The 12,823-nt window shown below is 48.7% G+C and overlaps 1 protein-coding gene across 1 annotated transcript in view; it reads left to right on the top strand.

Annotated features, from left to right (window-relative positions):
- Positions 1 to 12,823, top strand: part of LOC143277539 (ATP-binding cassette sub-family C member 3-like) — a 129,656-nt gene that overhangs the window by 84,070 nt on the left and 32,763 nt on the right. Inside the window, exons 23-26 of the mRNA XM_076582419.1 lie at positions 331 to 571; positions 4,124 to 4,210; positions 6,523 to 6,745; positions 10,229 to 10,434. Of these exons, the coding sequence (XP_076438534.1) occupies positions 331 to 571; positions 4,124 to 4,210; positions 6,523 to 6,745; positions 10,229 to 10,434 (757 nt within the window). The remainder of the gene's footprint in view (positions 1 to 330; positions 572 to 4,123; positions 4,211 to 6,522; positions 6,746 to 10,228; positions 10,435 to 12,823) is intronic.

Below are 12,823 nucleotides of genomic sequence, written 5' to 3'. Positions count from 1 at the left end.
AAACGTAATATGTGTTCCTTTCAAGCTTAAAAGATGTAAAATGTGGCTGATTTCTAGTATGATTTTAGATTTGTTCTTACAATTTGGTGAGTTTAAAGCACATAATACAGATTTGGAATCAACGCAAAACAAGACTTGTAGAAGGCAAATTGGAAGATCAAGAATATGATTTAGAGCCATAAGAAGTGTGTGTGTGTGTGTGTGTGTGTGTGTGCAGTGGGAGGGGGGGTAATAAAGTAAAACTGAATGAATGTGTGCATGTTGTGAGAGTATGTCTGTCACCATAACCAACTGCGCTGTCTGTGTGCACCACCACCACTGTCTCCAAAGAGCAAACGTGTCAGACAACTCGGACTCGTTCGACAGCACCACACGCCGCGAGACAGCCAGTCGCCACAGCAGGACGCCACCACGCAGACCTGAGAAGCAACGCGCCATGATCAAACTGCAAGGAGTAGGGGCGGGAGTATGTGACGTGGAAGACTCTTTGACGATATCGCCTTCCTCACAAGGTGATGAGGCGGCCATTGAGGCAGACCAGTGCAGCACAGACACGTTGCCTGCAGGAAAGGTATAAGGGGGTGGGGTGTTGGTTTGTGGAGATTACTGTGAGGGGTGTTGGTTTGTGGGGATTACTGTGAGGGAGGGGTGTTGGTTTGTGGAGATTACTGTGAGGGAGGGGTGTTGGTTTGTGGAGATTACTGTGAGGGGTGTTGGTTTGTGGAGATTACTGTGAGGGGTGTTGGTTTGTGGGGATTACTGTGAGGGAGGGGTGTTGGTTTGTGGAGATTACTGTGAGGGAGGGGTGTTGGTTTGTGGAGATTACTGTGAGGGAGGGATGTTAGTTTGTGGAGATTACTGTGAGGGGTGTTGGTTTGTAGGGATTACTGTGAGGGAGGGGTGTTGGTTTGTGGAGATTACTGTGAGGGAGGGGTGTTGGTTTGTGGAGATTACTGTGAGGGAGGGATGTTAGTTTGTGGAGATTACTGTGAGGGGTGTTGGTTTGTGGGGATTATTGTGAGGGAGTGGTGTTGGTTTGTGGGGATTATTGTGAGGGAGGGGTGTTGGTTTGTGGGGATTACTGTGAGGGGTGTTGGTTTGTGGAGATTACTGTGAGGGAGGGGTGTTGGTTTGTGGAGATTACTGTGAGGGAGGGGTGTTGGTTTGTGGAGATTACTGTGAGGGGTGTTGATTTGTGGGGATTACTGTGAGGGAGGGGTGTTGGTTTGTGGAGATTACTGTGAGGGAGGGGTGTTGGTTTGTGGAGATTACTGTGAGGGAGGGATGTTAGTTTGTGGAGATTACAGTGAGGGAGGGGTGTTGGTTTGTGGGGATTATTGTGAGGGAGGGGTGTTGGTTTGTAGGGATTACTGTGAGACAGGGATGTTAGTTTGTGGAGATTACAGTGAGGGAGGGGTGTTGGTTTGTGGGGATTATTGTGAGGGAGTGGTGTTGGTTTGTGGGGATTATTGTGAGGGAGGGGTGTTGGTTTGTGGAGATTACTGTGAGGGAGGGGTGTTGGTTTGTGGAGATTACTGTGAGGGAGGGGTGTTGGTTTGTGGAGATTACTGTGAGGGGTGTTGGTTTGTGGGGATTACTGTGAGGGAGGGGTGTTGGTTTGTGGGGATTACTGTGAGGGAGGGGTGTTGGTTTGTGGAGATTTCTGTGAGGGGTGTTGGTTTGTGGAGATTACTGTGAGGGGTGTTGGTTTGTGGAGATTACTATGAACGAGGGGTGTTAGTTTGTGGAGATCATTGTGAGGGAGGGGTGATGGTTTGTGAAGATTACTGAGAGGGGAGAGGTGTTGATTTGTGAAGATTACTGTGAGGGAGGGGTGTTGGTTTGTTGAGATTACTGTGAGGGGTGTTGGTTTGTGGAGATTACTGTGAGGGGAGGCGCGTTGGTTTGTGGAGATTACTGTGAGGGGGGGGGGGCGGGGGGGGGGGGGGTTGGTTTGTGGAGATTACTGTGAGGGAGGGGTGTTGGTTTGTGGAGATTACTGTGAGGTGGAGGGTTGGTTCAGGGAGATTACTTGGAGGGGAGGGGTGTTGGTTTGTGGAGATAACAGTGAGGGGTGTTGGTTTGTGGAGATTACTGTGAGGGAGGGGTGTTGGTTTGTGGAGATTACTGTGAGGTGGAGGGTTGGTTCAGGGAGATTACTTGGAGGGGAGGGGTGTTGGTTTGTGGAGATAACAGTGAGGGGGTGTTTGTGGAAATTGCATTGCGGGGAGGGGAAGGTGCTTGTTTGTGAAGGTTACTGTGAGGGGAGGGGTTTTAGTTCAGGCAGATTACTGGGAGGGAGGGGATTGATGCTGAAATAAAATCATTTCATTTAAGGTCATGTTCAACAACTGCTATTTAGCAGCATGATATTCTCTCGCCGAAGCCAGAACACGAAAGCAATAAGGCTGTTTTCATTGCACGAAATACTAACTGGCAGCGTGCCTCCTCATATTGTTAATAATTTCCCAGTCAGCGGCAACGAATTTTTACAAAAGCTCAGATTGCCGCTGCCCAAGATCGAACTTTTAAAATCAAATCCCATATACAGCGTTGATACATACTGGAATGGTTCACTTTCAAGTTGCGCTGTTCTGGTTCTGTGAAATTATATCAAAAGCTGTTTTGAAGTCTACAAAACATGTATATGACTCTTGATGATTTTGGTTTGATTTATTACTCTTTTTATGAATTGTGATGGATATCCTTTTTTTATCCACAAATCTGGATAGTATCCAGTTTTTTAGACCATAATTAGACACTGTTTGGATTGTGTGAAGTAAGTCTGGTAAGACAGCTTTGATTATCTCATTTCTGATGCCATCTATGCTCGGTGATTTATTGCTCTTGAATTTTTGACAAACTTTTATTATTTCTGTTTCATATATATCATTATCTAAATTAGTGTTATCACAATCCACGTTGTTAAAACCGTCTTCCGTTTCTTTACCAATCGTATCTTGGTTTTTATCATTTACAACTTTATTTCCAGTCAGTTTATGTAAGTGGGTTATCCATCTTTTAACTGACAGAGATTGTGTGTTTTGATGCGCTTCCATTGTTTTTAGCCGTTTCAGTTTTTCCCACAATGTATTTGGAATCTTATGCTAGATGTTTGTTTAGCGAGTCAGCTAGTTTCGATTTATGTATTCTCTTTTTCTTATCGTTTTGTTGAAGAGTTTTATCTTTTGAAACTATTCCTTATGTAGGTTTTTGATGAACGGGTTGAAATTGATTTTAATTCTTTGCGATGTAAAACATTCTTTGTCAAACCAAGATTTATTATGTCGCCTAATCTTTTTAGACGTTTTTATTCTGCATGTAAGACGTTGTTTTTTGTTGTTGTTTTTTGTTTTACTTCGTCTTGCAATATTTGCGTAAACTCTTCTGTCATTGTATCAATCGTCGAGTCTGTGCTAGCACTGTTGGGAAGTTATGTATTCAATATCATTAATGATAGTTTAATCGTGTTTTTCATGTCCGGTGATGCTAGGGTTATCCTAAGTTTCATTTTGGAATCTTCATCACAAGAAAAAGCAACATCCTTAAAGGGATTGTTAACATGACTAGAAACGTGTTGTGTATATATACTGTGTTTGTGTGTGTGTGTGTGTGTGTGGACGTGTTGAGTATGGAGGTAGGATGGGCGTGTAGCGCACATATCCATCTGCTTTGGGGTTGGTTTGGGTTTTTTTTAAATATTTTGTTTGTTGTTTTCCTGGACCCACACAACGTGTCATTCCTTACTGACACTGGTCATCCAATGAAGCAGTGAACGTGATCGCTGTGTGATGACACAATGGTCTGTTGACACAACGCCTGATGCTTTGATGTGCCTTTGTTGGTGACATGAAGATATATCATGCTGTAAAAGAGTGGAAAGGAAACTGCGTAGTGAGTGTTGTTTTACGTCGTGATGACTGAAGAGCAATATGAAGAGCAGTGTGTGTGCACTGTGTGTGCACTGTGTGGTGGGTGTTGTTTTACGTCGTGATGACTGAAGAGCAATATGAAGAGCAGTGTGTGTGCACTGTGTGTGCACTGTGTGGTGGGTGTTGTTTTACGTCGTGATGACTGAAGAGCGATATGAAGAGCACTGTGTGTGCACTGTGTGTTGTGACAGGTTCCTCTCAGCGTCTTCCTCTACTACGCCAGAGCGGTGGGCCTGGTGCCTTTGATGTTGGCTGTACTCAGCTTCTGTCTCTATCAGGTGTGTGTGTGTGTGTGTGTGTTCGCGGACGTGCGTGTGTGTGTTGTTTATATATACGCAGTGTTTTTGCGTCTTGATATATATATATATATATATATATATATATATATATATATATATATGTGTGTGTGTGTGTGTGTGTGTGTGTGTGTGTGAGAGAGAGAGAGAGACAAGAGGGAGGGATGGGGGTAGTTTACCTGTGTGCGCGCTTGTGGGTTGGGGCGTGGGGATGTGGCGATGGGAAGAGGTGTTGGGATGACTGATACAGTAAAAGATACATAAAAACGTGCCAGAGGTTAGAACAGGATGAACTACGAAAGATTGAGCTAACTGAGAGTGATGTATAACTGTTTCAAACATTCCTGTAGCAGGATTAAGACTAATCATTAAAACTAAAACATGATCAATTAAAGGCAGATACCAACTGGACTTTGATTCAAATATTCTGTGATTTGTCGGAGTAATGAATAATTATTCAAAATATCTTCTGAGGACAAATACGTGTTCAGTGGCAACTGGTCAGTGAGTTTTTGAAAGACCAGTTTTGTTCCAGGACACTTGACAAGTATGTGATAAACATTAACTTCTTTTCCGCATAAATACTGTATGTTTTTGCAATATTGTGTACGAAGGGCATTCAAATGAAATCGATAAATGACTAATGATTGGTCATGACTGGGAGACAGATAATCTATACAAGAAAGCCTTTGGGTTGCTCGCTGCAACTGCCTTTATACAGTTACGGGAATATTGGCAGTCGGAATCTTTTAACCTATTTTCAAACTGATCACAGGAAACTTTTTCAATTCATCTATGAAACTCTTGTAGATCTGATGGAATACTGAGGACTGAGCCTTCACAATTGCGCGCTGCCTTTCTGGCAACCTGATCTGCCCGCTCATTTGAAGAAATCCCACTGTGTGAAGGCACCCTATAAAAGTTACACGAGTGCCTTTGATTGACAAAAGATGTATAATGTGTTTCATTTCGGTTATTATCACAAGACGGAATTTTTTTATTGGAGATCGAAGAGCATGCAACACTGATTTCGAATCTAAGCAAAGGAGAATTTGTCTATCATTATTAGAAAAATCTAAAATGTGATTCAAGGCCGTAAGCATGGCAACTAATTCAGCAGAAAAGATGGAAAAATGTTTGCCCAAGTGGTACATTTTCTCGTGGTAAAATTCTGGTATTGTAAAAGCTGCTCCTGCTTTACCATCGTCAAGTAGCCTACAGAACCGCGCGCGCGCGCGCGTGTGTGTGTGTGTGTGTGTTTCTATCTCCCATTCTCTCATATCTCTTTTTTTTTTAACACTCCGACGCCCGAATCTCAATCTCTCTCTCTCTCTCTCTCTCTCTCTCTCTCTGTATATATATATATATATATATATATATATATATATATATATATATATATATGCATAGCGCTTGGTCACATATATATTGAGATCGTGGACAGAGATATGTTACTGGCTTTTATCTCGTGCTTTGAAAGTCAGTTTGACAGACTGATGCTTTTATAAGGGAATTATTGTATGTATAGCAATGTCCACAAGAATGTATTTTTAGATTTTATGGTGGATGACTGAGGATGAATAGGTGAATAGTTGATGGGTTGGTGGATGACAGATGGATGGTTGATGGGTGGATGACAGATGGATAGTTGATGGGTGGATGACAAATGGATAGTTGATGGGTTGGTGGTTGACAGATGGATAGTTGATGGGTTGGTGGATGACAGATGGATAGTTGATGGGTTGGTGGATGACAGATGGATGGTTGATGGGTGGATGACAGATGGATAGTTGATGGGTGGATGACAGATGGATAGTTGATGGGTTGGTGGATGACAGATGGATAGTTGATGGGTTGGTGGATGACAAATGGATGGTTGATGGGTTGGTGGATGACAGATGGATGGTTGATGGGTGGATGACAGATGGATAGTTGATGGGTTGGTGGATGACAGATGGATGGTTGATGGGTGGATGACAGATGGATAGTTGATGGGTTGGTGGATGACAGATGGATAGTTGATGGGTTGGTGGATGATAGATGGATAGTTGATGGGTTGGTGGATGATAGATGGATAGTTGATGGGTGGATGAATTTAGGGTAGGCAGGTCGGGAGGCAGGCACACTGGTAACACGAAGAAGACAGAAGCTGAGAAGAACAATATATGAATGGATGAATCCTGATCTCTTTGCTCATTTTCTTATTTACTTGCTTGTTTGCTTAACTGAATTAATGAACACACACACACACACACACACACACACACACACACACACACACTCCGGGTGTGCAGGCTCTCAGTGTGGGGGCCAACCTGTGGCTGAAGAAGTGGACTGGCGCTGCCCACACATCCTCCCCGCAGGACGACAACGTCACCTGTGACCACAGAGGCTGTGACGCAACAGGAAGCCACGTGCTGGCCAATTACACTGTGCAGCACAACATCCGGGCGGCTGGCGGTAGGAAGGAAACGTACTTCTGCCTCACCATATATGGTGTGCTGGGGCTGGGTCAAGGTGTGTACTGAGGGGTGTGCTGGGGCTGGGTCAAGGTGTGTAGTGAGGGGTGTGCTGGGGCTGGGTCAAGGTGTGTACTGAGGGGTGTGCTGGGGCTGGGTCAAGGTGTGTAGTGAGGGGTGTGCTGGGGCTGGGTCAAGGTGTGTACTGAGGGGTGTGCTGGGGCTGGGTCAAGGTGTGTAGTGAGGGGTGTGCTGGGGCTGGGTCAAGGTGTGTACTGAGGGGTGTGCTGGGGCTGGGTCAAGGTGTGTAGTGAGGGGTGTGCTGGGGCTGGGTCAAGGTGTGTACTGAGGGGTGTGCTGGGGCTGGGTCAAGGTGTGTAGTGAGGGGTGTGCTGGGGCTGGGTCAAGGTGTGTAGTGAGGGGTGTGCTGGGGCTGGGTCAAGGTGTGTACTGAGGGGTGTGCTGGGGCTGGGTCAAGGTGTGTAGTGAGGGGTGTGCTGGGGCTGGGTCAAGGTGTGTACTGAGGGGTGTGCTGGGGCTGGGTCAAGGTGTGTAGTGAGGGGTGTGCTGGGGCTGGGTCAAGGTGTGTAGTGAGGGGGGTGCTGGGGCTGGGTCAAGGTGTGTAGTGAGGGGTGTGCTGGGGCTGGGTCAAGGTGTGTAGTGAGGGGGGTGCTGGGGCTGGGTCAAGGTTCAAGGTGTGTAGTGAGGGGTGTGCTGGGGCTGGGTCAAGGTATGTATTGAGGGGTGTGCTGGGGCTGGGTCAAGGTGTGTACTGAGGGGTGTGCTGGGGCTGGGTCAAGGTGTGTAGTGAGGGGGGTGCTGGGGCTGGGTCAAGGTGTGTAGTGAGGGGGGTGCTGGGGCTGGGTCAAGGTGTGTATTGAGGGGGGTGCTGGGGCTGGGTCAAGGTGTGTAGTGAGGGGGGTGCTGGGGCTGGGTCAAGGTGTGTACTGAGGGGTGTGCTGGGGCTGGGTCAAGGTGTGTAGTGAGGGGGGTGCTGGGGCTGGGTCAAGGTGTGTACTGAGGGGTGTGCTGGGGCTGGGTCAAGGTGTGTAGTGAGGGGGGTGCTGGGGCTGGGTCAAGGTTCAAGGTGTGTAGTGAGGGGTGTGCTGGGGCTGGGTCAAGGTGTGTATTGAGGGGGGTGCTGGGGCTGGGTCAAGGTGTGTAGTGAGGGGGGTGCTGGGGCTGGGTCAAGGTTCAAGGTGTGTAGTGAGGGGGGTGCTGGGGCTGGGTCAAGGTGTGTATTGAGGGGGGTGCTGGGGCTGGGTCAAGGTGTGTACTGAGGGGGGTGCTGGGGCTGGGTCAAGGTGTGTATTGAGGGGGGTGCTGGGGCTGGGTCAAGGTGTGTACTGAGGGGTGTGCTGGGGCTGGGTCAAGGTGTGTAGTGAGGGGGGTGCTGGGGCTGGGTCAAGGTGTGTATTGAGGGGGGTGCTGGGGCTGGGTCAAGGTGTGTATTGAGGGGGGTGCTGGGGCTGGGTCAAGGTGTGTATTGAGGGGGGTGCTGGGGCTGGGTCAAGGTGTGTACTGAGGGGATTGCAGCTTAGTTGTGGTGGTGGTGGAAGCAGCAGTAACATCATCTTCATTGTCATCTTCACCATCATCAGCAGCAGCAGCGGCAGCAGCAGTAGCAGTTGTAGTAGTAGTAATAGTAGTAGTAGTAGTAGTCGTAAAAGCAGAAGAATAAGTAATCGGTTGCTTTTCAGTGCTCCAACTGCGTGCTGCATAAAGACCTCATCCGAAGAACTAGACGCTCAGTTTTATTTTACAATCAAACTTTGGAGAAAGGCAGAGCGCGGGAATCCAGCCTACACCCTGACGGACACTGTGTGGACAGATGAGCGGTTTTCCCATTCTGTCCCCTTCCTACTGACTGGCTGGAGCCTCAACCTCGCGGGATGTTTCTTGTTTAAAAAAAAGTTTTTTGTGACTTTCGAAGGGTTAGTAGTTAGAGCTTGTGTTATATCTTATGCAAGGAGATCCAAAAGTTAACAATTTTGTAAAATATGTTTGCGTTGGTTAGTATTGCATACATAATATAAAATGTCTCCTCTTCGTTCTCTCTGTTGATCGGACAATCTTGAGATCAAACTGTCATTCTGTCAGTCAAGACAGTGTTTCCATGTTTTGTAACTAACGGCTGAGGAAAGGTAAGAAAAGGTAGTGAAATTTTCAGTTTTGAATACTTGGACAAGTGAAAAAAGACTTTTCATGTTATTAGTCTTGGAGTCATTCTTGCAAGCCCTGCTTTTTCACGAATCGACTCCTGAAATTCTCTTCTCATAGGCTGTCCACATAATCGTCTACAGCGAATTCAAAAACTTCAAAACAACGTACTGATCACATTTCTCCCCACCTCCGTGCTCTACATTGGCTCCCCATTGAAGCAAGAATTAAATACAAAGTTGCGTGTCTCTGCTATTCTGCCTTCCACTCCGCAGGACCTACAAATCTTTCTGACATCGTCAGTGTTTACACTCCGCTCTTCCTCTGACTGTTACCTTTTGAAACTTCCTCGTGTCAATACAAGAACATATGGTGAACGTTCTTTCTTCTTTGCTGCTCCTCACATCTGGAACAACCTTCCTCCTCATATCCGTGCATCCGACTCTTGTCACTGCTTTTCGTTCATCACTAAAACCTCATCTTTTTAAAACCTATCTCAGCTTCCTTTTTCTCCAACACCATCCATGTCAGCTTACTTTGGATGCATGAAGAGTGGGAGGGAGAGAGTGGGGGAGGGAGGGGTTTTGAGAAAGAGTGGTCATGAATGATTCATGTAATTTGTAATATTTTCTTTCATGTAAAGCGCCCTGAATTGTTAGAAAGGGCGCTATATAGATGTACATTAGCAGTAGTAGTAGTAGTTGTAGTAGTTGGAATTATCGCGATATTGCTACTTCCAACCCTGTTTCAATCCACTTCCAGTCCAGCTGTCGGCCACACCCAGACTCTAGATCCATCATCCTGGTCTGCTGTCGTGCCGTGTAGATCGGTGCATGAAGCAATGATGATGATGACGATTATGATGATGATGATGATTTGGATACTTATATAGTGTATATCCTCGGGCCGACACCAAGCTCTAAGTGCTTTACAAACACAGATTCATTTGCACAACAGGCAGGGTAGAGCCGGCTGACAGCTGCCGTTGGGCACTCCTCATTCGTTTCCTGTGTCATTCAGTCGGGTTCCAGGCACTCACACAGACACACCATACAGACATGTAACATTTTACGTGTATGAGCGTTTTGCTTATTTATCGTGCCATGTAGGGTTGGCATGGAGATGACTAGCTCCATGATTGTTGTCAGCAGACAGTGTGGAGAATGGCTAATGGAGAGGTAACACTGAGCAGCACTGGACGACTCCTCTGGTGTGTGGCCTCATGACCATCATCTTTTTCTGTCTTTTTGGGAGAATGGGGTGGGGTGGGGGACAGGGGGTGTCGGCGGCGGTTGTTTGTGTGTGCGTGTGTGTGTGTAAGGGGATTTGGTGGCATGAGCATGTGAGTTCAGCACTCTTCCTTTTCATGCGACACGACCAGTGCTGTTTCTGACCTTGTTCAACGCCCTCTATTGGACCCGCATGGCGCACGCGGCGCAAGTGCTGCACTCGCGATTGGTGGACAACCTAATGCGCGCACCAATGGCCTTCTTCGACACAACGCCCATCGGCCGCATCCTGAACCGCCTGTCATTCGATGTGGAGACTGTGGACAACGCCCTGCCGATCATCATCAGGGACTGGCTGGTCAGTGGGCTGGCGTCTGGTGGCCTGGAGAACAGTGTCTGTTGAAGTCTGTGGAAGGGACGGGGAGCACTGTCTGTGGAAGGGACGGGGAGCACTGTCTGTGGAAGGGACGGGGAACAGTGTCTGTGGAAGGGACGGGGAACAGTGTCTGTGGAAGTCTGTGGAAGGGACGGGGAACAGTGTCTGTGGAAGGGACGGGGAACAGTGTCTGTGGAAGGGACGGGGAACAGTGTCTGTTGAAGTCTGTGGAAGGGACGGGGAACAGTGTCTGTGGAAGGGACGGGGAACAGTGTCTGTGGAAGGGACGGGGAACAGTGTCTGTGGAAGGGACGGGGAACAGTGTCTGTTGAAGTCTGTGGAAGGGACGGGGAACAGTGTCTGTGGAAGTCTGTGGAAGGGACGGGGAACAGTGTCTGTGGAAGGGACGGGGAACAGTGTCTGTGGAAGTCTGTGGAAGGGACGGGGAAGGGACGGGGAACAGTGTCTGTGGAAGCAGTGTCTGTGGAAGGGCGGGAACAGTGTCTGTAGAAGGGAGGGAACGGTGGCTGTGAAGGGACGGGGAACAGTGTCGTGGAAGGGACGGGAACAGTATCTGTGGAAGTCTGTGGAAAGGACGAGGAACAGTGTCTGTGGAAGTCTCGGAAGGTACGGGGAACAGTGTCTGTGGAAGGTATGGGAACAGTGTCGTGGAAGGGAAGGGAACATTGTGTAATTGGAAGGACGGGGAACAGTGTCTGTGGAAGAGACGGGAACAGTGAATTGGAAGGGACGGGAACAGTGTCAGTGGAAGGGACGGGAACAGTGTCTGTGGAAGGACGGGAACAGTGTCTGTGGAAGGACGGGAACATGTTGTGGAAGGGACGGGGAACAGTGTCTGTGAAGAGACAGGAACAGTGTCGTGGAAGGACGGGGAACAGTGTCTGTGGAAGGGACGGGGAACAGTGTCTGTGGAAGGGACGGGAACAGGTCGTGAAAGGGACAGGGAACAAGTGCAGTGGAAGGGACGGGAAACAGTGTCTGTGGAAGTCTGTGGAAGGGACAGGGAACAGTGTGTGTGGAAGGGACGGGGAACAGTGTCTGTGGAAGGGACAGGGAACAGTGTCTGTGGAAGGGACGGGGAACAGTGTCTGTGGAAGGGACAGGGAACAGTGACTATGGAAGTCTGTGGAAGGGACGGGGAACAGTGTCTGTGGAAGGGACAGGGAACAGTGTCTGTGGAAGGGACGGGGAACAGTGTCTGTGGAAGGGACGGGGAACAGTGTCTGTTGAAGTCTGTGGAAGGGACGGGGAACAGTGTCTGTGGAAGTCTGTGGAAGGGACGGGGAACAGTGTCTGTGGAAGGTACGGGGAACAGTGTCTGTGGAAGGTACGGGGAACAGTGTCTGTTGAAGTCTGTGGAAGGGGCGGGGAACAATGTCTGTGGAAGTCCATGGAAGGGACGGGGAACAGTGTCTGTGGAAGTCTGTGGAAGGGACGGGGAACAGTGTCTGTGGAAGTCTGTGGAAGGGACAGGGAACAGTGTCTGTGGAAGGGACGGGGAACAGTGTCTATGGAAGGGATGGGGAACAGTGAAAGGGACGGGGAACAGTGTCTGTGGAAGGGCGGGGAACAGTGTGTCTGTGGAAGGGACGGGGAACAGTGTTGAAGGGACGGGGAACAGTATCTGTGGAAGGGCGGGGAACAGTGTCTGGAAGGGACAGGGAACAGTGGAAGGGACGGGGAACATCGTGTCAGTGGAAGGGACGGGGAACAGTGTGTCTGTGGAAGGGACGGGGAACAGTGTGTCTGTGGAAGGGACGTGGAACAGTGTCTGTGGAAGGGACAGGGAACATCGTGTCAGTGGAAGGGACGGGGAACAGTGTGTCAGTGGAAGGACGGGGAACAGTGTGTCAGTGGAAGGGACGGGGAACAGTGTCTGTGGAAGGGACGGGGAACAGTGTGTCAGTGGAAGGGACGGGGAACAGTGTCTGTGGAAGGGCGGGGAACAGTGTGTCTGTGGAAGGGACGGGGAACAGTGTCTGTGGAAGGGACAGGGAACAGTGTCTGTGGAAGGGACAGGGAACAGTGACTGTAGAAGGGACGGAGAACAGTGGAAGGGACGGGGAACAGTGTGTCTGTGGAAGGGACGGGGAACAGTATCTGTGGAAGTCTGCGAAAGGGACAGGGAACAGTGTCTGTAGTAGGGACAGGGAACAGTGTCCATGGAAGGTACGGGGAACAGTGTCTGGGGAAGGTATGGGAAACAGTGTCAGTGGAAGGGACGGGGAACAGTGTGTCTGTCGAAAATACGAGGAACAGCGTCAGTGAAAGGGACAGGGAACAGTGTCTGTGGAAGGGACGGGGAACAGTGTCTGTGGAAGGGACGGGGAACAGTGTCTGTGGAAGGGAC

The sequence above is a fragment of the Babylonia areolata genome, chromosome 34, assembly GCF_041734735.1.
Source record: "Babylonia areolata isolate BAREFJ2019XMU chromosome 34, ASM4173473v1, whole genome shotgun sequence".
In the NCBI taxonomy this organism is placed as follows: Eukaryota; Metazoa; Mollusca; class Gastropoda; order Neogastropoda; family Buccinidae; genus Babylonia; species Babylonia areolata.
Note: the sequence above shows the minus strand (reverse complement) of the source record. Positions and strands in the feature narration are given on the sequence as shown.